A 21,487-nucleotide genomic window follows, 5' to 3' on the forward strand; every position below is an offset into this window, starting at 1 on the left:
CAACAGAGAAGAGGACAGCGAGGGTGGATAAGTCCTCTCCAAGCTCTTTACGTAGGAAGAACTTTTTATCGCAAAGATACACAACATGAATGTGGAGTCAGATTTGGACACAACAGTAGTGAACCCTCTTACATTTCAAACAACAGCATCCAATTTATTTAAGTGAAGAGTTTGTTACCTTGCATTTTAGTTTCAAAGCTCAAGTGCAGTGGCAGAGTCACATTTACACTCAAAGTGGAAGCTGAGATGTTTGGGTAAATTATTTGACAGATGAAGGTAGTCTGTGAAAAAGTTGAAGTTGTCACGTATAATGTGCTGGGGCCCTAGCCAGAAAAGCGCAAGGGGAAATCCCAACAAGAATAATAGGTCCCCTTTAATAATATTGTTAATAAGACATTATATTGTCAAAGTGGACTTTTGTAGAACCAAGCTAGCAAGAGAAATGGTAGCTTGGAAGACCCCTTTGTCTTTAGCGCTGACTCTCCTTTGTCATTATACCCCTCTGAAAATTGGATTAAAAAAAGCTACTTTTATTTCATGGAGCATAGGATTATGGCTTTAACTCTCCGTTTGATGTTCTTTGTTGATGAAGCTTATAAGATGCCTGGCTGTCTGTTGACTGGACAACATTTATTTGGAACATTAACATTCTATGGATTATAATTTTAGTTTGAAAAGCTTTGTTTATGACTATATTTATTTATTCAACATCTAACAACCGGTTATACAACTTTTTTGTCTAGAAAATATTGCTTAGTTAGTAAGCAAAGTAGTACTTCACCTACCACCGGTCTTTATAGGAGCAGACTCAGCACTCTACTTGTAGATGACCGCAAATGGTATTTCTCTTGTTCCATAAGATCAAAGTCCTCTTTCATTTCTTGAAGTCACTGAAGCAATCGTAACACGTCAAACATTTGACCCAGCAAAGTGTGACAGAGTGGCTTATCTCTCCATGTCAAGGTAAGGCAGGATGTACAGAGAGGGAGTGAATGCTTCACCCGTCTGTGATCACTGTGATTCAATGTGCTGCTACGACAAGAACAATTCATGTCCAGACACACAATTGAACCATTAACATGAATTAATGGCTTTTTAAGTTGGTCTCAACCAGAAGTGAAATGAAGTCATTGGCTGCGCTTCAGCAGCAGAGAAGCATCATTACAGTGGTTGGAGCTGATGTCACAGGGTAATCAGGAAACCATTCTCCTCCACCTCTGTCATTGACACCATCCCATCAGCTCACCTCACAGACAGCGTGCTGCTGAGGGATCAGAACATCAATGTAGCTACAGCAGGTACATGTAGCTATGTACTTAAGCCCAGCTATTATCTAACTTACAGGCAGAGAGGGCTGGCCGAACTGCTTTAACTCACAGTGTGGTGTGAATCTGAGGAGGCTCACAATGGCTCTTATCTAAAAACCATTAGCTCATTATTTGAAATGGAGGATGCAGCAGGTGTTCGGGATCATATCGCTTTTTACAACAGAATATGAGATTATCCTGCTGACCAAAATATGTAAGAATCATAATCGTGTGTTTGACAGAGATATTCTTTCTGCAATATTCTGAATTCCAATGGAAAAATCCCATTGCTTTTTTTTTTTTTTTTAAGGGAGCCCATGCGATGCTAACTTCTGGTACATTCTACAGAAACATGTAATCTCTACCACTCCATTAACCAGGGAACAGAAATCAAAGCCTGTCTCTAATGGAAGCTTGTTGCAAATAATGGCCAGCACTTTCTGCCCTAAATCAGGCTCCAGGTAATTTAAGACCCTCGCCAGTCAGAATACACTAAGAGTCTGTTAAGAATAAAAGCCTGGAAGGATCCAGGAAACTCTGGTGCTCTCAGGTGTGTGTTCGTGTGTCTCACCATCATGTCCTGAGTTGAGGAGGTGTTCGCCCAGGTCGCAGCCGAACACCCTCTCCCGGAGGATGCCTCTCTGCTTCAGCTTCTGCTTGGTAGGCCTGGACTTCATGAAGGTGCGTAAGAAGGTGATCAGCTTCCCGTGCTTCTTAGACACTGAGGAGCGAGCGAGGGAAGGAAGGAAGGACACATGTTAGACCTCTTACACAACGGTTTACTACTCACCAGTGCCTGTAGGTTTCACACAGGCTCAGCTTTCACACAAACTCTATGGACTAGAATGAAACCCCATACAGGCTGCTCAGGCTTGTCCCATCCCATTGTGCATTTCACCTCCATTCTAATGCAAACCCTTCCTTTATGCATGTGTAGTTTCCATGAAGCGAAGGTTTCGTTCTTAAATACCACCTCCCAGGCAACTACAAAGGAATCCTTCACATCCAACACCAGTACCCTCTGCTCCCCTTCAAAACAAGACACAAAAGGAGCAGACCTTCTAAAATACCCAGACCGCATTTATCAGATACTACGTCTGGGGAAAGGGGATGTAAGCTTCTTAAACTACACCAGTTGTTTGATCTGCTGTAGAGAGATGTGGAAAGGCTTTCTTGAATTGAACAAACCATGTTTTTTTGGGTGGAGGGGGGAACAATAAAGCAAGTTGGTTCAACAAATCGGACCTTAAAAACGGTCATTTACTGGTGAGATGAAAGTTGAAGAGTGTTTTTCCACTTAGGAGAACTTCACATACATTTTCTTTCAACGGAGAATTTGGTTCAGTTTGACCGACTATTGGTTGATTGTTATACTGAGTATTTGAATTATCCTGATATTAGAGTATTCTTCCCAGGTCAATTCTTTAAAATGCATGAATCACTTGTACTCTTTATTTCTTGCCTTTGCTACATTCTTAAGTATTGACTGACACTTAACACATTTCAAATAATTAAACATATCTCCAAATCCACTCTGTTCTCTGGCATGTGTCATTTCTTCGCCCTCCCTGTCACTTCTGTGTCTTTGATTCTCTGTGAAAACGTACATTGTGCTACACACCTTTCCCAACCAATCAAATTGCTCCACGCTCTAAAACATGTAACCTCACACGTGGCATCAGGAAATGAAACAACAACCGGGAACACTAGGTGAAAGTTTCTAACTGAAAGGGAACATATTAAGAACCTCCATACCTATCCCATCTATGATCATTGTGTTCTTTCCACCGCAACATCTGGAACTTTGCTAAATCTTTCAAAAAGATCTCCTGGTGCTGAAATGGAAAATCTGCTGTTGCATCACTTATCTATTGATATTCCAGGTTACATTACTTTAACGGATAGCATTACAATAGAAAGCAGGCCAGTGTTTATCAAATTCCATCTCCAGAAACAAAGCAAGCTTAGTTAAAGAATGCTAAGTCTGACTTGCGTGTTTGGAACATAACAACAACAACAACAACACAATAACAGAGTCAAAGCAGTAAGATTCATTTATAGAGACTCACACAGCATCACGAAGCAGCATCACAGCTGTTATGAATATTATTATTTAGAAACAGCCGCTGTGTTCGACTGGGCTCTCGTGCCCAGAGACCATTAGATCAAAGTGAATGAGGCTGCCTGTTTTGCATGCTAAACGTACGCTGCAGAGTTAACTGCGTGCAGCAGACTTCATTAACAGTCAATCAAGTGTGAAACACATTAAGACCAAACTAACATTAATATAAAGAGCTGTTGGAAATGGAAAGTTACTTTGGAGCTGAAATAATGTAAAAGTTTGTCATTGCAGAATAGTAGCAAGAATATATTCAAAAGAGATACAAAGAAACATCTCAGAAATTCTGTTGGCAGGCAACTCTTTTCTGTGATTACTTTTGCATTGTTGGTTAATGTTTGTGGAACCTGGATTTGGAAGAAGACAATGTGTGGATTGATTTTGATATTTAAAAATTCCATTGCGAGTGGAATATACTTACAGAATTGAAATGCTTTCGGGTGCAATTGTGTTTTAAGGAGGCCCTATTTGCTCATGTGCCTCTACTGTGACATGTCCCCATGCTTTAATGTTCTCATGTGCTGCAGCACCTCTTTTCACCCTCTGTCTGAAACCAGAGCCTAGGGAGAGAAACTCCCTCTGGAAGGAACTTTGGGATTTTAGCACAAAAACCAATAGAACACACTACAGGAAAGAAAAGACCCCAAAAAGTACAATAGGGGCCCCTTTAAATATCAAGGAATGAGTGACTGGGTAGAACAATTGGACACTGTGTGTAGACTAACACCAAGTCACTGACAACACAGGGTTGTTGAAACTAACTGAAGTGTGGACGGCAGGCATGTTTCCTGTAATGAGGTTCAGCAAAGCAAAGAAAGCAGCACTCTGAATCAACAGCTGGCCTCTGCACGTGCATCCACAGACATCTTCCATTTCAGAGAGAAGTGGAGCTACAATTCACCCCTCAGGGAGAAATTCCTTCTGCACTCCTATACCGCAGAAAAAGAATGCTGAGACAGCTTTGCTTACTCATTGTTGAGGCATCAGAAATGGCCTTCAGTATAATGTGGAGGGGGAAGGGTCTGACTGTGCAACTGTGTTGGCTCACACCACTGACACGTCACTTTTCATAAGGAGAGCAGATTGACTGTAGGATGCGGGGAAGAGGAGTGCAGTGACAGTATGACTCTCCAGAGAGGGACAGAGACTCCCATCTGCTGACTGTCACTCACAGTGTGAGGGCAGCATGCTCAGCACTGAAGCTGACACACTCACTGCTCACATCCAGCTGGGGGAAAGGCATTCAAGGTAAGGTTTGTGGGACTTATAAACCTTAACATTTCTGTCGTATTAATTTCAAGATGTATAGCTTGGAGCCGGTTGAAGGGGTTTTCCACTGATTTAGTAGTACATTTTAGAAGCAGGAATTCATAAAGTGTGCAGCAGAGGCTGAGACACTCGGACTTCAGAGTCCCTAGCAAAGGTCAAAATCCAAAAAGAAAGGGAAAAAAAGGATCATTAATGTCCCATGATGCAACTGGGTAGTGTCATTCAATACACACTTCCTGCCTTGATAACATCTTTCAAACTCCACACGTCCAGCTCTGAAAGCAGGATTTCAATTTTGAATTGAACATGCCTAAATGATGTAATAACTAAAAGACATCACTATCCGATGACTTCTTCAGGGTTCTCTTTCATCAGACTTGACAAAGTTCCTCCAGAGACAAAAAGACATTCTCTAACTGTTTTCCCAGTATTATTTACAAAGGAGGGTGGGTCGGTGTCAAAATATTCAGACTAATTTGATTAATTTTACAACATGTCACCTTCTGCCACTAAGGAGGCTCTCATTTCAATTCTAATCCAATAACAAAAGGCAGCGTAGCGCCCAATGGGAGTTTGTCATTGCATTCAGCTTCTACTGATTAGGGTTACAAATGATCCTCAGAGGTTTCCTCCTCTCCAGAACTAGATGTCCCAGAGAGTAAAGCTAGAAAAAACACAGCAGAGTTACAAGTACTCTGCTTGTCTCTTTGATAACTTAAGATCCGGCCTGTAGGAAGTTTTTATTAAAACGGATAAAAAAAACTCAATGCAGCAGTTTCAAATACAAAATTGGTGTTTTCATTTGACTAAAACATAGTTAGATGTTCACACTGTGGGAAAAAGGAGAGCCAGTAGCTTATGCCATGCATTTGCACAGATACGATCCTGCTAAAGGAAATGCTAAACACAGTGGAGGATGGTCATACTGCCTGTGGAACACTGACAGTCTTCAGCCCTGAGCTGACAGGGGGACTCTGATGAGTCGTTCCCCAGGAGAGCTCAGTGAGAGGCTGGATGTGACGAGTCGGGGCTGAGTGGAGGCCAAGCATTACAGCATCAATAATAACTGCACTATGGTTAACATCATCCTCTGTCTTCTCTCTCCAACTCTAAAACCCACTGCCTCATTCCAAAAAGTTAGCAATGAGCTTTCCAGAGGAGGCAAACTGGAGGAAAATCCCAACCTCACAGTACTGCTTCTTAAAGTAGAGCAGTGACATTATAGAGCCGATCATTGGACTCTAGCCTGAGATATTTGATACAACTACTGTGTGTGTCAGTGTTCCCTGAATACACAAGCAGCAGCGGGTGTAACCACAGCTCCTTGGGGCTTCACAAAGCTCTCATCACAGCTCAGCCTTTTCACTTCACCCAGCACCCCCCTCCCCATGGGACTCAACAGCCACCCATGCCCATGTAGGCAGCAGGAATTCAAACTGCCCTCCTCGTCGATTTGTAAAACCGGTATGTGAATGGGTTGGATATAATTACATCATCCTTCTCAGAAATCTACTTGCTGTGGGAATTAGGGTTTTGGCTAGAATGTGATATGTTTGAGCGCCAAATGCTTTTCTAAATGGACCAAAATCTGGGTTTCACTGTGGTGGGTCCAACATAATAAAGAAAGGTCTCTCTGGAAAGCAGCAATGCTGAAAAATAGAGGAATTTGAAAATCATGCAAGTAAATATTGTGATTTCAAATGCCAGAGTATATTATCTTTTACCTGCCAATTTAAGAAACTCAACTAGCCACCTCAATGGCTATTTGATTGTTCATGCTTAGTGAACCCAGCCATAGGAAAAAGGACATTTGTCCATTGAGCGGTGGCTACTATAGAGATAATGTTTGCATTACTTATCAAACTGAGAAACAGAACATCACACTGATAGACACTGTGTTGGCACCCAGTAACACCCAGTTGTTGTTTCTGGATGGTTTGGTGAGCAAACAGCAGAGCAGTGTGTGCCTGTCAAAGGGAAGCCATGAGTGACAGCAGCCTCTGTTTGACATGAGAGCTGCAGTGTGTGGTGATCAGGAGCCAAATCTCTTATTGTTGGATCTGAAATGCATCACTGCACGCCAATTCAACAGGGCAGGACAGAGGGGTGATGTCACTGGGCCCTTTGAGGAACTTACCCAATAATCCTAATCAATTCCAAACTGTATACCACATCAGAAGAGAGAAACCCTACGAAAGTGTCAGGAAAGATCAACAAATATCACTATACCAATGTTTCAGTGGTGGAATGTCAAGTATTAGCAAAATCATCCATTGCTTTACAGTCATACATTTACTCCACTACAATTTGAAGGGAAATATTGTATTATGTTTTACTTTACTTTATTTAAAACGTCATTTACTAGTTAATACATATAATATTGTTGCATTTAAGAAAACAAGAGGTTTCATTAATTAAAAAAAAATAGCCAACAGTTTATATACAAGAACAGCCAACTGTGAATTTACCAAGAAAATTGAGAGATAATTGTGATCTATAAACTTTTAGGTATTTTTTTCACTTACTTTGAGTACACTTGTCTTATTATAGTAACTTACTCTAATGTCACTTTTGCAGTTTAGCACTTTTACATGTATCAGAGTATGTTTACAGTTTGACTTGAGTAAACGATCTGAATACTTATTTTTCCACTGCCAATTTCCAGCAACTTCGACTTCCGGAAAAGGCACTTAACCCTTTTAAAATATACAATTATTAATACAACGTTTTAATTACCTTTGTTTGATGTTCTAAAAGCACTGACTGCCATTCACTGTAGAACAGGTTTGACGTTAAACCCCCTTAACAGCCTACAATCTTGTGGTAAATAGTTAATAATTGAGGAAAGAGACAAATATTAACACCTAAGTTATTTTTCCATTAGTTAAATGTTCCTCTAAAGAAAAAGGGTGGAGTCATATGAGGAAGGAGGACATATATTTTTCCACACTTCTTTTTGTCCTATGAGGCTCCTTTCATCATACTGCATGCAGTCTGTCGGCATCATTTACTCCCACTAAAACACCATACTGGTAGAAAAAGGCTAGTCTAACTGTTAAATGTAAAATTATATAAATTCACTGCAGTACATATAGTTATAACAGACTTTTAAAATGTCTTACCTTGGTTCCATAACGCTAGACTCGCTTTAAGGCTTTATGACAAGGTTTCAAAATAGGTCCAAAGTACAAATACGTAGTTATTTTCTGACTGTACAGCTAAGCTAAAGAGAGCTGAATGCTAACCGGCTGTCCCAGACACGGAGAGGTGCTTCGGGCAGAGAGAGAAAGAGAATATCGGTGAAGTTTGGATAGAGAGGAGAGGCGTAGACTGTTCCCTCGCTCCGTCAGCTCATCCACACAGCCCGCTGCGATCAACCACATCAGCATGCTGCCTTCAGGGCCCCCCGGGAAAAATATACTCCGGTAATCGCAGTCTACCAAAAGCTGCATATTGATGAAAACATTTGTAAATAAATGTAGTATTACTTGATATATTAATCCAAAATTACTTTTCTGAAAAGATCTCTACTTCCATAAAAATAATCATAGAGTTCCTATGTTTGTTTTTGCTAAGCATTGTTGCCATGTTGGACGAAACAGCTTGAAACCACTTGGTGTTTAAAGTAACGATACACAGTGGTGAAAGAAGTAACAGTACACAGTGGTGAAAGAAGTACTAAAATATTTTAATTAAGTAAAAGTAGTTATATCACAGTGTAGAAATATTCTTTTTCAACTTAAAGTCCTGCATCAAAAATGTTACTCAAGATAAAGAACTAAAGTATTAGCATGAACATATGCCTAAAGTACCAGCACTACTGGGTTATTATTAGTGATGCATTCATGTGTACATCATTTTAATTAGGGAGCTAGCTTTAATGACTTCTTATACTTCCAGATATTCTAATCCATAATGGTACATCATATTTCATGAGTTGATTATTTTTGAATTAACAATATGAACTTACAAAGTAATTCATAATGTTATATATAAATGTAGAGGAGTAAAAATAACAAATATGACTCCAACTTTGAGTGGAGTAGAAGTGAAAAGTAGCAGAACCAAATTACTCAAGTAAAGGGCACCTACCTCAAAATTGTACATAAGTACAGTACTTGAGTACTGTGGTGGTAAACGTACTGATGGGTTCCCTATTGGTAATCAGTTGCTTACATAGTTTAAATGTTTTCTTCCGTTAAACCAACTAGTCACATTTACATTACAGACTTGTGTATGCTTGGTTCTTATATTCCCGACAGCATTTGAAGGCAGCACTAGAGGCAGCCAAGAGGCAAGCCTGTGTTTACACCTACACAGTGGGAAATATCCCATTACACTGAACACACACACATGATACAAACACACTGAATTCTCTTCTACTCTGCCATAACAACATACAGGACGGCCTTCACTTAACTCTAAATAAGCTTTCCCTCTGAGGGGCCCCTTCCCCCTGAAAGCATTATCTTGTTAATTCCTTAACTAGAGTCTCTAAGCACACAAGTCTAAATAAAGTCAAACTAATTTGTTGTTGGTCCAGAATCACAAGACTGGAGTCGGACTTTTCCACTGCATGTGATCACCTAAAAATGTCACACAAAGACAGACATTTCTTATTAATGATCCTCAAATTTCACTTTACACGTAGGTTCTGATAGTTAACTTTTTCACAAAAAGCAAAGTATCAGACCAACATTTAAAATCATAAACACAAAGTTGTGTATCCTTAATTCCTTACTCTCTTTCTCCTACCACATGAATCATCTGGAGATCATCCAGACTTCTCTCTACCCCTTAGGATGGGTCACCACAGGACTGAACCAGGGCTGCATGATATTTGAAAATGTATACAAAATGTATATAATTATTTTGTTTTTTTAAACTTTTTGAAAATATGAAAACATTGATATATTCATGAAGCCAAATTCTTAAGCAAAAAGCCAAACCTTTATAGAGCTGAATGTCCAACTACAAACATATTTTTATTTGATCAGTTCCCTTGGCATGTGTAGGAAAGACATACTCACGTTATATACACATGCAAAAAACTTGATGCATTAGTATTTGCAATCTAATAATGTCATAACCCTTTGTTTGCTGAAACATTACTTTTATTTGACCAAACAATGTATTTCTGCTGATATTTCTGCACTTACTTAATAGAGTATTTTAATTTGACTTCGTTTTTTTTTTAGTTTTTTAACTTGTGTAAAGAAACTGAACAATTATTCACTGTGCATGTCCCATGGGTATGTAATGTTGTACTCTATGAAATAGTTTTCCACCCTAAAATCATCCAGCAATCATTCCACACACTGGGGAAATGTCTGTATGTGTCCTCCACTATCACTTACAGAGCAGAGCAGAAACAAGGTGGAGAGGTCACTTCTGAACTACTAATGATATGCAGGAGCTGTAATAGATAGCATACGGTTCAATAAGCAAGTTCTCCCCTCTAATTCATTCGTCCACTTTGTATACAGTGAAGTTTGGTGTCAGAGACAGTGAAGCAGTGTATGCCTTTAGTACAGAGGACCAATAGGGATGTGCTTTAAGACACCAGTCAACCATACAGGAAGTAGCTACTGCCCTGACGTCATAAACCATAAAACAGCATGAGAGCCTTCTGTTAGATTAAGGATCATTAAGCTGCTATTTTGCATGGATGTGAATATAATCTGTTTTTCACTGGGATGTGGAAAGAAGGAGGAAGTGGTTTTAGTAGCTGCGAGCCAAGTCCAATTCACAGGAGCGGCGCGCCATGCTGTCTGAAACTAGTTGTAAATCCGAATTCCTACCTATTGTAAAAATGTCTGTAAGCTTTGTACTGTAGCTTTGCAACAGGACAATACTTAATCTTTTGTTTAAGTAATGACTTATGCGACAGATTTGTATAATGATGCAATACAGTAGTAAAGCAACTATGGACATTACATAGAAAACATTTTGCAAGAAGGAAGTAAAGGTGTTAAATGATATGTACACATTCAGTTCTTGAGAGTTGTTCACTTCCCCACACAAAGGTGCGGCCTACAACAACAGTGTCTTATTGAATCTACAGAGCAACAGGTTACAGGAGGCCTTGGCTGGTTTCACGGCCCGGAGCTTAAGCACCAGGAAATGATCGGAGATCCTCGGGAACAGGAGGACAAATATGACTCTGTCTCGCACATTCTCTCTCCATTTCCCCTCCTCTCTCCTTCACATCGCCAGCTGTCTTGGCTCATGTATGCTCACAGCTGCACAAATCACAGGTCCCCAGGCATGACGAAGGCCTGCAGTGAGGGTGGGGGGCAGAGCTACATCTGGCTCAGTGACTGTTGTGTTGTCTGGAGAGGAAAGAAGGCTGACTGTCCATTTCATCAAAAGCTCACAACTCTTTATTTTCATATTGATGTCAACAGAAGAGTTCCACTGCAACCAGAGAAGGGAGAAGTACTCAGATCTTGTACTTTATTAAAAGTAGAAGTACCAGAGTGTAGGAATACTATGGTTAAAAGTGAAAGTCCTGCATTCAAAATGTAACTCACATAAAAGTACAAAAGTATTATCATCAAAATATACTTAAAGTACCAAAAGTAAAAGTAGTCGTTGTGCAGATTGGTTCATTTCAGAATAATATATATGACATGTTTTATAATGATTGATCATTAAAGTGTTCTCAAAGCTGGTAAAGGTGCAGCTAGTTTGAATGACTTTGTATACTGCAGGGTAGCTTGTGGATTTACTCCAGGTGGAACTAAAGTCTGATTTAAGACTTGATTATATTTCACATCATTCATCCACATCTGTAAAGTAACTAAAGGTATTAAATACATGTAGTGGAGTAAAAGTACACAATTTACCTCTGAACTGTAGTGGAGTAGAAGTACAAAGTAGCATAAAATGGAAACACTCAAGTATTGTACTTAAGTATAATTTGCAGATACTTGTACTTTACTTGAGTAAATGTACATAGTTACCTCAGACTGCAACACAACACACACATGGACCGAATGACTCCTGCTTCTATTCTATCGTCTCCGTTTTAATTGGAGCAGTGCAGCATGTTAACAATTTCCAGAGTTTCGCCTAAAAACAGCAAAGGTTAGTGGTGAGCGGAGTGGATCGAGGGCAGAGCAAACAGATTTTCCAAAGCCGTGCGGCTCCCTGCAGGAATGTGCTCTTTCAGTCACCATGGAGAGGGAGACAGAGATTCTTACTGTTGCAGGACAAAGCTTAACGCTCAATGGATGGATTTACAGGCCCCCTCATTGTAAAAGGATTAAATAAATCAAGGCCGGTCGAGACCTAGCACCACGGCGGGGGAGCCGCGCGCCCTTTCAGTTGCCACCGAACAGACACACAGACAAACACAGCTGGCCCCCGTCCACACACACCCAACATTCAGCGGCTTTGAGAAACGCTGTAGTAACCTGGCTCACCCCTGAACTCATTTGCATACACCTTTTGGGGTGAAACGGAAGAAAAAAAACTGCGGGCTGGAGGGATACAATTGTTCTCTTTGTTGAGCAACATTTGAAAAGTGGGGTTTCATTTTTACACCACTGCATCTAATCTTGAAACCTTTATATATCGTTTTTTTTAGTCTTGGAGAAGCAGCGTTCAGTTATTATGCTCCATATTGTTAAGGAATAATTCTTCTAGATATCTAACCTTTTGCTCTCTGACGTTTTATGATCTACTCTGACGCCTGTTATCTCCTTTAAGGAAAGGCCTTGGTGCCATATGTGTTGTTGTCACCAGTTTGTGACCGGTCAACTTGTCTGGCACGAAGGGTAATTGTTGTGAGAGCGCTGAGGCACTTCTTTATCGGTGTTTGTGGACTCTAAGATGTGAAATCTTTGAGGCCATAAGTGTCGGACCACACATATGTCTGGAACATACTCCCAAAGACCTCCGCTGTAACTCACCTCTTTTAAAACAAGACCCACGACTTTTCATTTTGTAAAGCCTTGTGTTGAAAAGTGCTTATATAAATAAACTTGCCTTGCCTTCTACAAACAGATGCCATCAAATGCCTGAAACAAATAACGCGTTATATGAAAAAAATAAACAAGAAAAATACCACTTGTTTCATTACACACACCTTTTCTTAGATAGATGTTTTGTCATTTAATTAAGGAAAGTTCACACCAACACACATACTAGAAAAAAAACGGCTATTTTCACAGCACAGTCACAGGCATGCATGCTCAGACGTGGCTGTTGTCTTATTGGTCCACCGACAGAGTGTGGAGATAATGTGTTAAAGGTCACGGACGGGGCAAAGTGTGAGAGGTCCCTCTGTTGTAAAGTAACACCAAAAAGTGTACAAAGTTCTCCTGTGTGAAAAGTGAAGCCTTTTCCCAATCTTCACAAATACATACTATGTTAGGGTGGGAACAGTGCAAACACATCCCTCAGGTTGTGGAGTTAGTTTTTGGTTGGGGGGGGGGGGGGGGGGGGGGCAATGCAGCACACCAAAGGATTGTTTGTCTACCTGAACTTAGGTTGTAGTGGTTTAGCGGGTCGGCCACCCATGCATTGTCCTGAATTACACTCTCCATCTCCAAGTCTGCATGCAGCCCGATGGACAGATGGCCCCACAGACAGATGGATGGATGGATGGTGGAGACATGAGAGAGTCGGCAGGGGAGAGAAGCACTTCAAGTTAGAGAACAGAGCAAATGTGTACTGTGATGATGCTAGAGCAATAAACATTGCAAAATAAAATGTTTAGCACTGAAGTATTCTTGGCATTCATCAATAAAACAAGTCATTTTTCATGAGGGGAATTTAAAGTTATAATTCTGAAGACATTCATGAAATCAAACCCTGTTTTTAGTACTTTTAATGGTATGTATTTTTTCGGCATTATCAAAGCAGTGTAATTACATTCTGTGTAATCCAGGATTATTGTTTATAATTTGATCGGATTGATATCAGTGTCATTGTTTACTGTTGACACTGCATCAGAGCTAATGCTAAGTAACATTTCACAGACGGCACACCTTCAGATTGTCAACAAGCTAACCCACAATGTGGAAAATAAAATCAGCTGCAGGTTGCCAATAGCATGAATTAAAAGGGTAATTATTGTCCAACTTCTATATCATCATAATGCAAATGTTTAGGCGCTACTGTAAAGAAATGTAACAGTTGTTCTTATGTTGGATTTATGACAAATAAGCTGTTCATTTATTGTTTTCTGACCCCAGAATTCTGAAATCTTAACCTGCAATTGCTGTTACTACTGGTAACCATAAATCAACCGGGCCTAAATCTTAAGGATTATAACTTTAATTGCATCCAAAATCAGATGAACAATATGTCGTAGAAGTCTAAATGTGGAAAATGCAGGTGAATGGAGTGTGTATACCAACACGCACAGGGAGGGAAGAGACTCCAAGAAGCAGGCTGCAGGCCAGAGCAGGGGGAGGCTGAGGCAGAGGAGTCACAGTCAAATGCAACCAATCAAGACACATGCTAATGCTAATGCTACGGTACATCCAACAGCAGGATTAATGAAGCATCGCAGTGGAGAACACACAGGCAGCTCAAACCACATTACAGTCAGTTATGTGTTCTGCTGCTGATTATAAACTAGATGCAGGATGTGCTCATTTAGAGCCATGATGGTATAACTGATAACATCTGCAGGTTATAGAAGATTAAATATTACACTGGTTATGGCTAACAACATATTTCTGATTGAACATAGTTAAAAGGACATGACTACTTAATAATACATGTATATAATAATGAGCTATACAACAGAAAAACATTTATGTTTACTTATAACTATAATAATATTCTTGACCTGCGGATACTCAGTAAATAAAGAATGCATGATTAACAAATTAAGAACACATGCAAAAATACAAACAGAAAAAGCAGAAGCATTGGGTCATTGCTCAGCAGCGGGGAGTGGGGGGGGAAGGTTGAGTGGGGGCCTGTCTGCGGATTGTGCTGTGCGTGCACTGTAACAGTAAACACAGCGTTCCAACCTGCGTTTGAAACTGGATTGGCACGTCAGGACCGAGACCCTGCTACTGATATTCTGTCCCTCACAAAAGTGGATTCTTGCAGGGGGTGGGTTTATGTTCGCTGTGTCATCACTTAATGTGGACCCCGGAGTCTCAGAGGCTTTTTGATGGGGAGGAACCCTGGCTCCACGCGCTCACCCCAAAGCCAGCGGGTTCTTGTGATAGTGAGTCATATTGTAGGATCAGTCTTTGGATCAGAAGACACGGGACGGGTACAACACACTGGGGTCGATCTGACTCACTCACAGTAAACATGACAGACATGCCAAGTGTTGTTCCAAGAGGGTTTATGTTAAACATATGTCTTAGATTATTATTGATAATCTTGATACAGATGATGTATTGTGATTCAGTTCTAAGAAAAAAAGTGAAAACCTTGAGCATGGATCTGTGAATAAGTTTAAGTTTGGGAAATATATATACTTCCAGGGAATTTCACCCACTCAAAATGATGATATGTTGAGTAAAGATGATACACTTAATCAAATAAATACCCTATAGAGCTCTTTTTAAATACAAACTGAATTCCAGGACACAAATCATTCAGACCAGTGAAATATTTGTTGGCAAGGTGTATCTCTCAAACACACTCTCACACACTGACAAACACACGCACACACCAAGCCGTATCGCATTACCAGCCCTCAGTGTGTATTTCCAAAACATTTCCTGACAATGGATAAAGAGGAGGAAGAGGAGGAGGAGGAGGAGGAGGAGGAGGAGGAGGAGGAGGAGGGGGGGGGGGGGGGGGGAATACCTGGTTTTGGCACACTGTTGGTCATGGACTGCGGCACTTTATCATTTATGAGCTCCACACACTCGCTGGGAAAGAAGCCAACCTGGAGAGAGAAGAGGAGTGGAACAGGCAGGGTGAGCTGGGAGGAAATAAAATCTCATTTAGAAATCATAATAAAGATAGAGAGAGGACACGAATCCTATGCTCGGTGGTGGTTGTCATATACATCATATGATTGTGTTATTAAACTGTGACAGAGACAACATTTAGGGCTTGGTATGAACATTTACTTTTCATGTGGTATGAAAATGACTGCATCACACAAGTTCAAACTACCGGTAAGTGTACCTGCTGCTCTAGAAAATAGCAGTTGATGATTTTGTGATTTCTTAAAAACCCTATATCAAATAAGACAGCCGAATCAGAGTTTTTTGGACTTTGACCGGAAAAAATCTGTTAGAAATGTTTTACGATGGAAATTCTGAGCCGATGAAGCACAGTGTCAAATGTCACAAAAGCAGAAAACCACTACCCTCACTGACCCCCTCTAACGGATACAGGTGGTACAGCAGGTGTGTTTGTGTCCCCTCACTTTGGGCATTTCAGTTAGTTCCCCAACTCACAAGGGCATAGGTTTAGCTTCAACACAGGTTCAAGGCTTTTATTGGTCATACGTGCATAGCTACAGTGTAGTTATGACGATGAAAATCTTAGGTCACAGGCTCACTCCAACAGTGCAACACAATAAAACAGAAAGAAAATAGTGCAAGTAAATAGTAATACAAAAGAAAAAATAGTAAAAAAGTGAAATATTGAAATAGTGCAATAAGAGTCTATATACAAGTGATTGGAATATGATATATTAGACACAGAGGGGACACACTGGGTTTAAAGTGTGTCTCCCCTGAAAAAAAGTCCTGTACTGTGGTCAACTTTTATGAGTCAATGTATGGTGGAAATGTCGCAGGGGTCTCAAATGCATGTGCATTATTAAGGGGGTTGGGTCCCCTGTAACCGCCCCCCCAAAAAAAGGTAAGGCTACACAAGGGTGCTTTCTCCATGTCTCTGTATATTTAGAGGCAGAAGCTGTGTGATCCTAAAGAGGGCAGTGGTCTCCAGCCACTGACCACTCATCTGAAAAAGAAGTGGAGTATCAGTAAAGTGCCTGCCAGTGAGCCTGACTGGCAGCACTACTTCTTGAAGGCAGTGAGCCAAAACACAAGAGGAGCTGGGGCAGGATGGAGAGGGTTCAGCCAGACCTGAGCATCAAACCAGGTCACTGCAGTAAAAACATTCAGTTTGGAAAACATATCATCTGTACACTAAGGTCTTCAAAGACTCAACCAGTTCAAGCCCCTGACCTTGAGGGACAGGGCCTCTATTGTTGACCCTCCCTCTGAAACTCTCCCCCCTCAGACCCTCAGACTATATAAAGCCGCTTTTAATCTGTGTTTGCTGCTACTGTTAGCAAGGAAGCAGATCAGAGTGGAGTCGGCTTCTCTGACTAACCTGTTGATCAAGCTCAGAAAATAAATGACACAAGGAATGACACAAGGAATCTTCAAAAAGTCTCATCTTCACGTCTTAGCATTAGTGCAGTAGGATTCACAGAAAACCAAGAGGACAGATGTCTGATTTAATCAAAGTGGATATCATCCAAAGTCAGTCTTTTTATGAATTCGCTTTTTGTGTTCCCCTGGACTCTGCTTAGCTGCGGTGGGGATGGAATTGTGTTCTTACAAGACTGAAACTTTGGATGATACGCACTTCGTTAGTCTTACTAAATAGTGGTGAAGTCTTATGTTATTCTCAAATACAATTTTGTGTCAGAATAAATCAAATCTGTGACAGAAAAATATACCCATAAGCTTCAAAATGAATCAATGTTTCTGTCTTCCTAAAAAACAAATAAATGTCTTGCAATACCACAAATGCTGCTCCCTGTATTTGCTTTAAATCTCTGGAGGCCCACTTAGTAAGTCTGGCTGACTGTTAGCTGTTTTTTTTTTTATATAACTAAACCTGAAGTCCTGAACAGCCCTAGTTTCACTGTGTTACAGGATGGGACTGAAGCCCGTGAATATGAATCAGTCCAACCTGTTATCTGCTCACAGGCTTTGTGTCTTTCAACAAACTCTGACTATTTGAAATCTGTTTTACAAAGCATATTCTCTTCTCGTCCTTGAAATACCTCAAGTGCAAAGCTAATCAGAAGTTGACCGTGAGAAAAAAGCCAGAGAAAGATGAAGCGTGTGTGTGTGTGTTTTTGCTCACAGTCTGCATAGTGTTCTGTGAAGCTGCGTACCTGAAAGCCATGCTTGCCCCTCCACCATGTGGTGTCTTCTTTAGGGGGCATGTCAATCACTGACACAATGTCCCCAACCTGCACAGAGGGGAAATATTAGAAAGTGCTGATTGTCCTTTTACCTTTTGTTGGAAGAAGACATCAGTGATGATTACAATTAAAGGCCTGTATATAGCCAGGCTTTACATTTCAACTGAAAGAGTATCTTTTAGTAAAGGATTGTTCGGAGCAAAATGATTTGTGTAGTGTTAAGTGTATAACAATAAAACATTAGAGGAAAAAGCATAAATCATAAATTATAAAAGAGAGTATTATAAAATATACGGTATGATACAATATATTCCGGTTTAATAATTGAAGAGCTAAAACAGTTTGGACCGTTTTAACAAGTATTTGAATGACAACTTTATTATATCGGCAGTTATTTCTTTTTTAAATATCCGCAAGGTTTTTTAATAGAATCTCTGTATATCTGTAGACAGAGACACAGAGAGAGCATGTGTGTTCCCCTGTGTTTGAATGTGTGTATATGTGTGTTGTCACCTCAAAGGACAGCTCGTCTGAGGCCTGGGCGATGTAGCGCTTGATGACGTGCGCAGCAGCAATAGCCGGCACGTTGATGGACGACTCTTCATGAACCAGCAGATGATTTCCCTTATTGTCAACCTGATACACACACACAGGAAAAACACACACTGCATTCAATAATGGATGGTGGCTATCATCTGACTTAGAAAAGATCATGACCAAGTACGTCATGCCTGTCTGGAATTAAATTGAATGTTTACAAGAAATATAAATGGACAAGTAACTATGAACAATAGAATATCACATTTACTCTGAGTATACAAAATGTGCAGTAAATCAGAATTTAAAGAGGCGGAGCTGTGCAGATATAAAAATACGTGGCATTGAACAAAAATGGGCAATGTACACAGAGGAAGTATGGAATATAAGGAATGGCTCGTATGGTGTGCTTTTATGTCTGTTTGGTGTGTCTGTGTCAACTGGCGCATTGACCTAAGCACATTTATATTTTGCCACATGAATAATTGTAATCAGACGCAAACAAAGGGCAAACTGGTATCTGCCAAACCTTTTGGCCGTGTTTGCACTTTATGATAGAATATGTTTTGTGCATTGGACCTTACGAGAGGGAGATAGCTGTTACAACTGGATTCTCAATTCATTGAGATATGCTGTGTGCAGGGCAGGCTCACCTCCATCCATGTGAGGGCGGGCCCACAGTTGATCTTGTTGTCAGCGATTGCCGAGAGCCGGGAGAGGTAAGCCAACAACATCTGGGAAACTGACTAACAGGGCGGACAATACACAAACAGGTTAGAGTCATTACATTTATTTCAGATGGCAAAAAGGTTCAAATCCCTGTGTTTCCCAGAGGGAGTTTCCCTCCCACAAACTCCCCCCCCCCTGCCTGAAACATGGACTCTTTTGTTTACTTATGTAACGTAGTGACAATAGCTATTCTATTGGCTAGCGATCAAACACATTGTATGCAATAAGCTGAGGGGGGGGGGAGGGGACATTTTTGACCCATCTCTAAGCGGTTGACCAATCACAGCAGAGCCAACCAGCTAACCAATCAGAGCAGAGGGGTCTCTGGTTTCAGACCGAGGGTGAAAAGAGGTGCAGCAGCACAGGTAGTAAGAGAAAAACCTCTTTACATTTAAGCAAATATGAACCTGAAAATGAGCAAACTGTGTCCTCTTTAATAACTACCATAAAAAGTCTCATTATGCCATTTCTGAATGACAAAGCAGCTAATTACACAGCTTAAGACTTGTGCATGGCAGTGCACCACTTAAACAGATATTGGCAGCTATGAGTCATGACTTTATATTACAAGGCCAATTTAGTTTTATACTTTCTTTTCTTATACTTTCTTTACCTGCTTAGTTAATCATTTTATTGAGAAGAATGTAGAGACTTTAAGGCTGTAGTACACTTCTTGTTTTAACCTGACCCACCTAACCCTCGTGCTGTACATCAAAACTGTGTATCAATGTATTCTTTAACCCTCCTATTGTCTTCGTTTCCCCCCCTTACTTTGGTGTTCGCGGTCAAATTTGACCGGTCCTGTTTTAACTGCTATTACATCAACACAAAAACCATTAATCATCACCAAATTTAATTTAACACCCTTTCAAACTGTAAATATTGTATCAGACTACTGGTATACATGAACAACTGCAGTAAATATACAAAGAATAGACACTGAACATGTATTGCGTGTGCCAGGTGTGATCCATGTGGGGGGATGGGCACATAAGAGCGGGACATGTGTCAAATTGTTCTGTGTGTGTGTGTTTGTGAGTGCCAGGTGTGATTCACATGGGGGGATGGGCACATAAGGGGGGGAACACATCTAGAGTATGTGTGTGTGTGTGTGTGTGTTTCTGTGTGTGTTTTATCTGATGGTTACTAATTCCTTTTCTTTATGGCGGTCATTTTTGACCGGGAACACCATGGGTGTTACAAAGTTGACTAAATCATCCAAAATTCAATGAAAGTGGTGATCAGCAATTTTATATGTTCAAATGTCTACTGTGAAGGATATCATAAAGCCTTAATGCAATCAAATGTAAAACAAAAAAGTTATGATTGATGAAAGTAGTAAATCGGTCAGATTTGACCCGAAGACAACAGGAGGGTACAGCTACAAGTGAAAGTGTGCACTGTGAAAGTGGAGTACCGCAGGCAGTTTTGAGTGTCCACCAAATGCACAATAGCCCTCTGTGATGAACACGTTTTACCAGTTCTCTTGATACCTAACCTCTGCATTCTTCTTAGAGCCTCAGAAAGGTTGTCTGGCTCACAATACGTTTCACATGCACACAGTAGTCTGCAAAATATCAACCTGTAGATTCCAAGAGCAATGAAATGTAGATCATATAGGATATCAAAGCATGGTAACAGCTTTCATATATAAACTAACTGCTACCCTGTTGTCTAGTTACATTACATTACTTGTTAGACGCTTTTATCCAAAGCAACTTACATACTCAATACAGTGGACAATCACCACAGGAGCAATTTGGGGTGAAGTGTCTTGCCCAGGGACACAACGACATGCTGACTGCAGTGGGGTTTGAACCTGTGCTCCCCTGATCTGAACACCAACGCACTATTCCACTGCGCCACACGCCTCCCTAAAAGTTTATGGCCAGCTACCTCTTAGCATTCACTCAATGTTGGTGGTGACTAAGTACTGGATAGTTTAGTGAGGGCATTCAAAAGATATGTAAGATTAAGTACTGCTTACTACATGTAGGAAAAAAACATCTTTACTAAGCCTTTACTGAAGCTCCATATCAGCTTATTACTACATTTGTATTTTCTTACAGCTCTTACCTCTGACTGGTCAGTCAGACTCTCCAGTCGGGGCAGCTCAGGCAGCTGTGAGAAGCGTCGGTCGTAGATGCAGAGGTGCAGGTGCTTATCCAGGACACGGAAGTCTTCATAGCTGCGCTTCACAATCCAACTTCGACCCTTCAAAAGGACAACACAAAAGTGTAAACAGTTAGAATAAAAAAACAGACAGAATACAATCAGCTTAAAGAGCTACAAGTGAGACATGTTTCTATTCAACTGCAGCTAGGTTAAGTTAAAGGTGGGGTATGTCATTTTGGAGAAACCAGCTCGAGTGCGCTAGAATCTGAAAGTACACAACCGGAACAAATCTGCCTCTTCCTTCAGACT

General features: G+C 40.6%; 1 protein-coding gene across 1 annotated transcript in view; it reads right to left on the reverse strand.

Annotated features, from left to right (window-relative positions):
• The window catches only part of arhgap32b (Rho GTPase activating protein 32b), an 88,113-nt gene that overhangs the window by 11,615 nt on the left and 55,011 nt on the right, over positions 1–21,487 (reverse strand). Inside the window, exons 7-14 of the mRNA XM_034113028.1 lie at positions 21,140–21,277; positions 18,988–19,080; positions 18,311–18,433; positions 17,768–17,845; positions 15,484–15,565; positions 14,070–14,120; positions 13,181–13,255; positions 1,879–2,028 (exon numbers count right to left, since the gene is read on the reverse strand). Of these exons, the coding sequence (XP_033968919.1) occupies positions 1,879–2,028; positions 13,181–13,255; positions 14,070–14,120; positions 15,484–15,565; positions 17,768–17,845; positions 18,311–18,433; positions 18,988–19,080; positions 21,140–21,277 (790 nt within the window). The remainder of the gene's footprint in view (positions 1–1,878; positions 2,029–13,180; positions 13,256–14,069; positions 14,121–15,483; positions 15,566–17,767; positions 17,846–18,310; positions 18,434–18,987; positions 19,081–21,139; positions 21,278–21,487) is intronic.

Source organism: Trematomus bernacchii, unplaced genomic scaffold (assembly GCF_902827165.1).
Source record: "Trematomus bernacchii unplaced genomic scaffold, fTreBer1.1, whole genome shotgun sequence".
NCBI classification, from domain to species: domain Eukaryota; kingdom Metazoa; phylum Chordata; class Actinopteri; order Perciformes; family Nototheniidae; genus Trematomus; species Trematomus bernacchii.